The 9,846-nt window shown below is 41.5% G+C and overlaps 1 protein-coding gene across 8 annotated transcripts in view; it reads right to left on the bottom strand.

Moving 5' to 3' along the window:
• Nucleotides 1-2,664: 2,664 nt before the first annotated feature.
• Nucleotides 2,665-9,846, bottom strand: part of CNOT4 (CCR4-NOT transcription complex subunit 4) — an 83,537-nt gene continuing 76,355 nt past the window's right edge. For 5 of the 8 annotated variants that reach the window (XM_054836389.1, XM_054836398.1, XM_054836408.1 and 2 more), the window contains 2 exons: nucleotides 4,804-5,016; nucleotides 2,665-4,045 (listed from right to left, as the gene is read on the bottom strand). In XM_054836389.1, the coding sequence (XP_054692364.1) occupies nucleotides 3,744-4,045; nucleotides 4,804-5,016 (515 nt within the window). In that variant the 3' untranslated portion in view covers nucleotides 2,665-3,743. The remainder of the gene's footprint in view (nucleotides 4,046-4,803; nucleotides 5,017-9,846) is intronic. The other 3 variants (XM_054836428.1, XM_054836438.1, XM_054836449.1) reach the window with 1 other exon arrangement.

Genomic DNA, 9,846 nt, shown 5'->3' with positions numbered 1-9,846 from the left:
AAAAAAACCCCCACAAAACCAAACCACAACCAACAAACCCCAAACACACAAACCCAATATCACCACTGCAAAAGCCACCCCACACAAGAAAACCCAATCACACTGCATTTTCCCTAAAATCCAATATATTGAATGCCTATGATTAAATGAGCATCTCAGATAAAATTTTTGGAGGACTGAGTCTACGATGGAAGGGAAGGAAAACAAAAATGATGAGTTCAGGAACTAGAATACAAACTGCTTAACTCCATGATTAAAAACTGTCATAGAAGTTGGCAATGGTGTTTTTATGCAGAGTTAGAGCAGCCCTGCCAAGACACTGCATTTGTAAGGGCTCACACTTGACTTGCAAGTAGGAATTGGAAATTATAAAAGGAAAAGGAATTCATGCAATGGCTTTTCACGTTACTTAGAAGGCAAGATTATACTCCTTGCTGTACTCCAGAGAAACATCATTGCCTTATTAGATATACAAATAAAAAAAAAAGGAGCTAAGAACCCTCAGTATCAGTCCAGCACTGTTGACCCCTCAAATTACTATGCTTGAATTGCAAAGTCTTTGAACTTCTTGTACCAACATGACCATGGCCAGTAACTCCCTCCCTTCCCACAACACACCTTCATATCTGTTATGGAGGAGGAGCCTGGTCCATCCTCCCTCTCCAATCTCATCTCTGCCAGGCACCATCTACCAAGCGCGTTGCTAGTCCTGCGTCGCCAGCCTTTTAGTCAAGCGCTGTTACTGGCTTAATGCAAGGAAGAGCTGCATGTGTCCATACAACAGATCATGCACTGAGGTGATCTCACAGACAAAGCGGACACATGGATGCTCTCCTCTCAATAAAGGCTCCTGCATGGAATTTCTTGTCGCAGGAACAGTTCATCAACAAAAACCTCAGGAGAAAGTAGGAGAGCTCCACACAGTTGAATGGCGTGAAATGCCAGGTTGCTTCCTGACTGGGGGGGATGCAGGATCAGCATCAGACAGCAGATAAAAGTAGGGCAGAAGAGGCAGAAGCTGCACCCCCCCACATCAACCTGAACACTAACATATTTTAATGTTACAACACCAACGTTGCCCAGCAAGAAGTCTTTCTTGGAGGAGCGGCACCATAAAGAGAAAAATCATTCTAGTTGCAAACTTTTTCCTTATGGCTAAGAGTTTGTCAGTAGGCCGACCACAGAAGCTGCTGTATAGCAGCAGGGAATAAGCACCATCCTGAGCAGCTGAAGCCTATTTTCTAGTGGTAACAGACCACAGGCACAGGTTTCCCTCAGCACATCCTAAACTGCAGAAAAGAGGCAAATCAAGAACTGAAGGAAATGGCAGCTTCAGGAATTGCTGTGGTACATAAGCAGTCACAGCTGCTTTGGAAGGTTTATTTTCAGGGTCAGGAAAGGCACCCTTCTAAAAGGGAAGCATTAAAGGTCGAAAAACATCTAACAACTGGGGAAGAAAACAAAACCAGAAAGCTCATTGCATCTTCACCAGCACTTCCAGCAAACTGTTCCCACTGGGGGACACTGGCATCCCAGTGCCAGGAGCCTGCGCTGGCCGAGAGAGTCACAGCAGGCAGCGCTTCTTCCTCCACCCCCAGCACTGACAGTGGGGGATTGTGCAGGGACTGACTGGGTGAAGAAAACGCTGGTTGTTTTGCTGTGGAGTGTTGGCATCAAAGGGTGTGCACACTTCTCTCAAGTCACCAGGGCACACGACTAATTCGCTGCAATGGTGCCCATCCAGAAACAGTACATGCCATTCCTTCATGCAGACAGTAAATACAGCACTAAATGGCAACACAGGTAAGAGGAGAGCAAAAGCTTTTCAACAAAAATCGCAAGTGATGTGTTACAAAGCAGGATATTTAGAGTCACTTTATGCAGATTCAATGCCTGGTTCCCCTGTTGTGAGATCGATTCAGGACTTGCTTCCACGCCCTGCACTGCAAAAGGCTAGTGTCCCTACCCTTTAGGTGCCCACAGCTCAGTGGTGTCAATTCCCTTCCCTGCCTCTGGCAGCAGCAAACATTTTAGGAGGGCAGCCAGCCTGAACAGTACAGTTTGCACCAGGTGAGAAATCCTTCTGCACTGGCACCTCTAGGATTTCAGGCTCTCTGCCATCCTTGTGAGCTACGTCAATCCAGCACCCCAATCACAAGGTTCCTGGTTTTAAATATCTCTGGCTGGAAGCGTAAGAGCTTGTTGGAGACCACCTGTACGTTAAGAGCTCTTCATCCCCTGTTGTGCAGTGACAAGTAAGAACGCTGATGGAAACCGGGAGTTGTAACCAGAATTTTCTGCCACACCTTCAGACACATTATTGCCTGCTATCTACCTCAAGTGCCATGGCATTTAATTCAGAAAGTATAAACAAGTTTTTCATGCTTCAGATTTAAAAGGATACCACCAATAAAGGCTAGAGACAGCCTCTAGCTATTGCCATGAGTAAAGACAAAGGAATTCCTTTAAAAATGTAAAGTGTGGATGCTTTTTCCACTCTTCAATACAGAAGTCATCATGCAAAGCAGTATTTCCATGGAAAAGTAGCTCCAGTTTAGATGAACAGGAAAAAAAGCCCAAACATGCAATGATACAGTTCTACCAGATGCAGTAATTAAAAATCCAAGTTTAAAAAAAAAATGAAAAGCAAACACGAAGTCATCATCAAGTTTTCTGTTTTATTTAAGATTTTAGTTTTAATTCTGAAGAAAGAGGTACATTTCCTTGGTTTTAGTTTTAGCGTCAGGTTATAACCATGTTTATTTATCTGTTTCTTTTTTCCTGTCTTTTCAATACTGCACAAACGTCCAGAAACTACAGGGTTAAGTAAAAGCTGCAGGCAGAGGAGGTCAGAGGTTGCTCCTGATGGTGATCATGTGGCCCCAATGCAGTGCTATCCCAGAGTGCCCTAATCAGGTGAATCTTTGTTTTTTAAAAAAAAAGAAAGAGAGATTGACAGAGGAGACAGAAAGACTGAAGTAAATATCACTCGTGTTTCAGCTGCTTATAATTATATCATGTATACACTAGGTATTAAATCTGTGAATATTTTTAAAACATTAAAGTTTACTTTAAATCTAAAGCCAAAATTAAAGAAAAATCTTATTCTCCCCTCTTTAAACCACTCTTTAGCAACATGCCAGTTACTCATAGCTATAAGTGTTTGTCTTTCAACACACTTCATGTCAAACTCTGACACAATAAAATCCCCTTTTCAAAAAAAAAAAAAGCCATTTCCCTGTGTAGTGCCACACTGAATGCAAAATAAATGCTAGGCCACTGCTTGCCCCACATGTTCAGTAACTTCATTTAAATTAAATACCTTTTTCATGTTTCTGCATTTGATTCTGCATTGCATTTTTTCCCCTACTGCAGATTGACTTTTCCACTAGGCAGAAATACTCATGTGCAAAAGACATATGACAGTAATATTCTCCTTAAGCATTGAAACTGCATTTTGATTTCTCTCTCTCTTTTTTTTTCTCCTTAGAACAGTTAGAAAATATTTCAAACAGTGTATTTCAAACACTGGCTCAGCAGAAATGTAACAAAAAGATACAGTCATGACCCTGTGATGGCATTGCATTTGGGGGGGAGGTTTGATCAGGAACTGGATTCTTCAGAAAGAAAGATATGACAGGGAACAGTAGGTGGGCATGGGGAGGAGTCAGGGTGGGACACTTCCTGCATTTCTAACGTTTTGGGTTTTATTTTTCTTTTTTTTTTTTCTTTTTCCTCCTTTCCTAATGACGATCCAGCGCTGAGCTCTGTAGTAGATCTGTGGGGGTTTTACTGGGGGGTCTGAAGGCTGTCTGAAAGCCTGGAGGTGGGGAATGGAAGCTGGTGGGGTTTGAAGGAGGAGAGTAGGGATTCCAACTGGCTCTGTGCAGAGGGATCTGTGTGCCGAAGGGGTTACTGTGGTGCGTCTGTGATGGCGCTGCACTGGGGCCGTCCACCTCTGTGAGGGCCTGAAGAGATTTTAGCCAATGCGGAGGATTGTCATCTTGAAGGGTGTCTAAACTGTTTCCTGTAGAGGCTGGGATACCTATGAAGAGAAGAAAAAAAAACAGGGATACAGGCAAGTCAGAGCAGAAGCAATAAGCTGAGCACAAAGGAGGTCAATTTAACCTAACAAAAAGCAACAGTGATAAAACATGGTTAGTTTGTACAGAGAATGCATTTTACATTATTACATGTAATTACCCTGCCCGCAAAACATTTAACATTAAATCCAGATAGGAGAAAGGTCCCCCTCAGAGCACTTCTTCATGAAACACACAATTCTCTCTCAAACATCCTGTGCAAGGACTGCATCCCTGTTGACATGACCTTACCACACCAAACTACCAGTACACTGCATGCTTCACCTCTGCCTACTTGAATCATGCTTCAGCCTCTCTAATAGGGAAACACAACCAGACAGCCTTATAAAAGAGAGCTTTATAAACAAGTGGAGTACGTCCCTTTTTAAATAACAAAGTCCAGTGAATGCCTTCAGTGCCTCAGGACCAGCAGTGCTGATAGGGGACATGCCATCCAGCAGAAGGGACACCTACGCTGACCCTATAGATAAGTGCTGATCCGCCTGACTGCCTGCAAAGGTCCCGGGCATGCATTGTAAAGGCCTATGTGACACTTCGTTATACCTAGCAGTTCCAAAAAAATTCCTGTGAGGTTTTGTAGATGGAAGCTGGAAGAGACCACCGCATACTGACTTTTTCTTTTTTCCAGATGTAAATCAGTTTGTGCCAAATACCCATTTGATGGTTTGCCAGCAGAGCTGAAGGAGTGAGAAACGGTTACCTGTGATGATTGCGGGGTCCATCCAGCTGCCAGGGCTGTCCCAATTCAGGCTGTCGGTGGTGGCAGTGTTGGACGTTGGTACACTGTGGTTGGCGTTGGAGGGGGAAGAAGCATTGGGCAGTCCACCAAAGTTGATGTTAATGTTCGGTAGAAGTGCCCTTAGCCCGTCCTGCCATTCCTTCATATTTAAACTCTCTACAGAACTGCTGTTGTCTGGGAAATTTACCAACAAAAAAAATGAAAGATAAAAAAATAAAAAGCTGAAGTTAGAAACAGATGTCCTTCTTTGGTGGGGTATGGGATTTTGTTTTTACTTAAGCTAAGCATTTAATACTTTCCCTGTCCAAAAAACTAGGGTCAATGTTTGTATGATTGATGAATTACTTAGAGGGGCTGGCAGGTTTTAAGCCAAGCATAAGGGAGTGGGAGAAAGATTTAACTCCTCCCCCGATTCATACTTCCCCATTTTTTTCAGTTCAGAGACTCAAGTAATCAAGGGCACAGTGGCTCTCCCTCTATTACTAATAGGGGAAAACCTACTAGGTCCATTATGAGAATACCTCTGTTGCAAGCTAGATAACCCAATTCAGCTGCTTCATTAATGGGCTGAAGGCTCAAAAGGGTTGTTTTCTTTGAAGTACATTAAAATGAAGAAAGGCTACGTAGGGCTTTGCAATAGAAGCCGAAGGAAACCTGAGGAACCAGGGAGGCGGAAGAATATCACTAAAGTTTTTTGTTTTATTACAGCTCGCTCATTCACAGCCCTACAGATGTTCTTCTGAAGGAAATGGTAATTAGGTTCTCATGAAGTTGGAGGGAGTGCAATTTCCTCTTGCAGTTGAAGAACAGCAGTGAAAATTCTTTAGAGACCTTTCAGAATAATTCCCGACACAGCAACATCCTCAAAACTTTGGTTGGAAACAAACCAGCTGGACACCAAAACAGTCAAGTCTCAACTATTTGCCTAAATGTTTCAGGGCATGTATTGAAAAAGAACAGGATAATGTGGCTATTAGCACCACAGCAAATATTCCCTGAACACAAGCCTTAAACCATGCTATCTTAAACCTTAAACCAGACTATTAGGTTCTACGATCCATCTCCTGCTTTAGGTATCTCAAAGCAAAACAAACGAGACCAAGCATCCTAGTATTTACCAGCTAATACAGAAAGTCGTACTTAACTAACTTGTGGACAAATATGTTTGAAAAGTATATTGGCAGTACGCTCTTTTTGGCAAAAACCTAGAATATAACTTTTTCCTTCTTAAACCATCTCTGCCTGTCTTAATTGAAGAAAGGACCTTGATGTCAATTAGAAGTGTTACAGCGAGATACTTACATAATACTGCTACTTCATCAACAGAAGAAATTTAAGTTCTTAATGGAAAATTAGATGATATCACTAACTTGCAACTCTGTATGTTGAAGAGTGAAGAAAGCAGTCTCACTTGCTATCAAAACCTACCTTAGCAATTTTTGTAGAGCTGAATGCTCAGAAAGAACTGATGTCTCGAGCAATTACCTTTTTATAACTAGAAGAGGGGAAAAAGCAAGTTCTTGAAATCCTGTGCTTTCATGCATAACTTTTTTTCCCCAGACCAGAGTTTTTTTCCAGAATAAAGTTTATATAAGATTCTGTTTCTGTACTGAATTACAGCAAGCAACTTCAATCACAAATCACAGCAAGTCATACCTCAGTCCATGTCACCAACTGAACTTCAAGACAAATTACTATGCAAATCTGCTATATCCACTTTGCCTATGACAGCTGTTCGAGCAATGCATTCATTTCTAACCCTTTGCATGCCTAAAGCAGTTGTTGTAGCACTGCATGCATAAATGTCACCACGTAGCAGGACGGCAGCTGACACCTAGAACGTCTGTGGCCAGACTGATACTGTGCATGGAGCCTCGACAGGGATAACAGCACGGGTGCTAAGAGCGTACTACGAAAGTCATCCTCTGTGCCTGGGCGAGTTTGCAGAATACATTTGACCACAGACCCTGGAAGGTTTACCATTGATTGCTGTTATCCCCACTCACTGGCTGAGCCTGGGGAATCACCCTTTCTCAGAGGTTACAGCATGAGGTACCTCCATGAGGAAGACAGACAACTCCTAAGCATTCCCATAAACAAAGAAAAGACAGGTCAAAAAATCCGGTAGTGGAAGTAAACCCAAAAGCCTGCCCATTACTACATGCATCATGTTATAACTAAAGACTGAAATTTTAAATGCTACAGTAGAAAAAAATAGCAGTAACAGAACTGCAGCTCTGCCTTAAGCAAGTACCCTAAGATGAGCTTTTCAGTAATGCCTTAGCACACAGATGCAATCAAGCCTTCAGACTTAAGTGTGACTGTATCCACACACTGTGTGCAGCAACATGCTCTCTGGGGCCTGGTGTAGAAGTCACTTTGGGTGGATAAAAAGCAGGCTTATCAGCAATTTGTTCTGTGTTTGTTTAGCATCAAGCCATACAGCTGGCATTCACTTCTACTTTCATTTCTCCTACTGTAAATCTGCTTCCTGTTCCCTCCAGAGTTCCCACTTTTTTCTTTGCAATATTAATGCACACAAACAGTTTTAAAGAGTTTGGTGCAATATGTCTTTCATTCAAACCTATGATCCTGGGGTTAAAAAAAACAAACAAAATTTTAAAAAGTGTTAGTCAGAAATATCCTGAATACATATTTGCTCACAACCATCTTGAACATCCATAATGCTATCTGAGACAAGTTCTAAATTCATTTTTTGGAACAAAAGTAGCCAGCTCACCATCACAGAAATAACTGTGCAACAGATTCTGCATGATACACCATTAGTTTCCACTTTATTTTCTCACCACTGCTTCTAACAGCTGGTGCAAAGAAATGCAGTTCAGTTTAATTACTTCTACTACAACGCAAAAAGCACACACAAGATGTTTCCTAGGACCACACATAAGTGAACGTACTCATCACAATACCTGTGAGCTGGGGATCTGCAAGCTCATCATGATCTTAATCCTGGACATTACTAACCCCCAATATGCCCTCAAAGCTGATGTGCAAGAAAATAACCGTGTAGTAAGCTACACACCTGCAACATGTCACTGAGGAAGTCTAATGAAGACAAAGCTAGCAAGATGTCATACTTACAAGGAATGGGATAGGAAAATAAACGTAATAGAGCATTAGGCCACCCTGTGCTAACATACATATTTTTGTCATGTTCTCCATTTAAAAAGACATAATACAGCATACGTAAGAGTCCAGAAAGATAGCAAGCAGCTGAGATACAAGATTTTCATGCAACAGAAAAAGCTGGCACTGTTCGGTAAGGAGACATTAATCTGAGGCAGGTATAGTGCACCACTGCCATGTACCCTCTCTAGTGCAGAACAAAAGAAAATAAGAAGAAACTGAGGCAGAGCATCCTTTATCTCAGCTGTCAGTACTAAACCCACTTGGAATCACAGAAGTGAAAAGATGAAAGGATTAGTTATCTATAAAAACTGTTTTATTTGCTAGCAATAAGGAAGCTTATTAAAATCTTGTGCTCCTGGGTACAAAAGTGACAAAACAGAGAATTCAAAAACATTTATTGTCTTTCCCAGACAGCTGCGTTTGTGGGGCTGAAAGGCAAACTATGACAACAACATTGCCCTCTGACACCAAAGAAAAAGCAAGCAACACATTACTCAGGTGCCTGTAACAGGGCTTTCCAGCTTGGCTAATAAATACACAGGGTAAAAAAACCAACCCAAACATGACCAAAGTTTCATAGCTTTTGTCAGAGTCCCAGTCTCTAAGGAGAAATGCTGCAATTAAATTATTCTTGCAATATGGGATCTGGTAAGGGATTAAAATGCATTAAGGTGTTAAAGTAGATGGGATCAATAGAGAATACAATGCTCTGCAACACTCCCTGCACTGCCCTCCGAGGTCCCAGTTACTGGCTACGATAGGTATAACACCCAGCTTTAAAAACTCCTGATGCAACCCAAGTACATGAGCAATCTCCAGGCACCATACAGCAATACCCAAACCAAACAATTAAATCAGTACGTCTTTGCTGGAATCTGACAAGTTTTAAACAAGAACCTAAGTGAAAATGCAAGTCCACCCCAGAAGCAGGAGTTACTTCCACCACCTGAAGAAAATAAGCATCTTCAGAAGAAATTACTACTCATTCCTCAGCTAGTTTGTCTTTTTTGTTAATCAAGTTTATGAGAAAAGGTTAGCTCTCAGTTAATACAGATCTATTAAAAAGGGCAGTTGCATGTTATCTTTCCCTACCTCTAAACTTAAGTGGTTGCAAGGAGTAATTTTTTGACTAGCTAGCAGACTTCTCAGCTGGACCTCATAACCTAGGGGGGTGAGGACTAACACACCATTTCCCTCTCTCAAGGAGTGGAAACACACACCATCTCCTTCCATAGTCTCATCCTAATTTAAAGCAGTATGTCCGTGGACAGTGGGAAAACAGAAGAAAACAAGTTAAAACCCAGTTGACTGCAATGAAAAGATTTTACACACCAAGATAAATCGGAGATTCCTCCTGCCATGCCCCAGCTTTGTCTCTGAGAGAAGAACCTGGTGAAGCCTCACTGAAAGCACCACTATTCACATGAAAAATAGGCTCAAACACACATCTTGAACTTCAGTCTTCCCTTAATGTGCATTTCATAATCCTTTCTGGTCTAGCAGAAACTTATGTTTACAGATGTGAACAGATTCCACAGTTCTAGCACTGAACTTTTTCACGTGTCTGAGGTTGTATGCCAATATGAAATAAAAGCACGTTTGTAAAATTTTCAAAGTCAATCACTATCCTAAAGCAAGCCAAGGGAAGGAAAAAAGCTTCATCACAAGCTTAACCTGTCCACCCAATTTAAATAAAAAAAAATATTTAAAGTTAGCTTAAAATAGAATATGATTGAGAAGCCTGAACATTCATCTGTACAAAAACTGGTCATTTAATGAATTTCTAAGTAAAATCATTACCCCATCATGACTTCCTACCAGACAGTCTGGTAGTGTTACTTCAATATCCTCTAC

The sequence above is a fragment of the Grus americana genome, chromosome 1 (assembly GCF_028858705.1).
Source record: "Grus americana isolate bGruAme1 chromosome 1, bGruAme1.mat, whole genome shotgun sequence".
Lineage (NCBI taxonomy): Eukaryota > Metazoa > Chordata > Aves > Gruiformes > Gruidae > Grus > Grus americana.
Note: the sequence above shows the minus strand (reverse complement) of the source record. Positions and strands in the feature narration are given on the sequence as shown.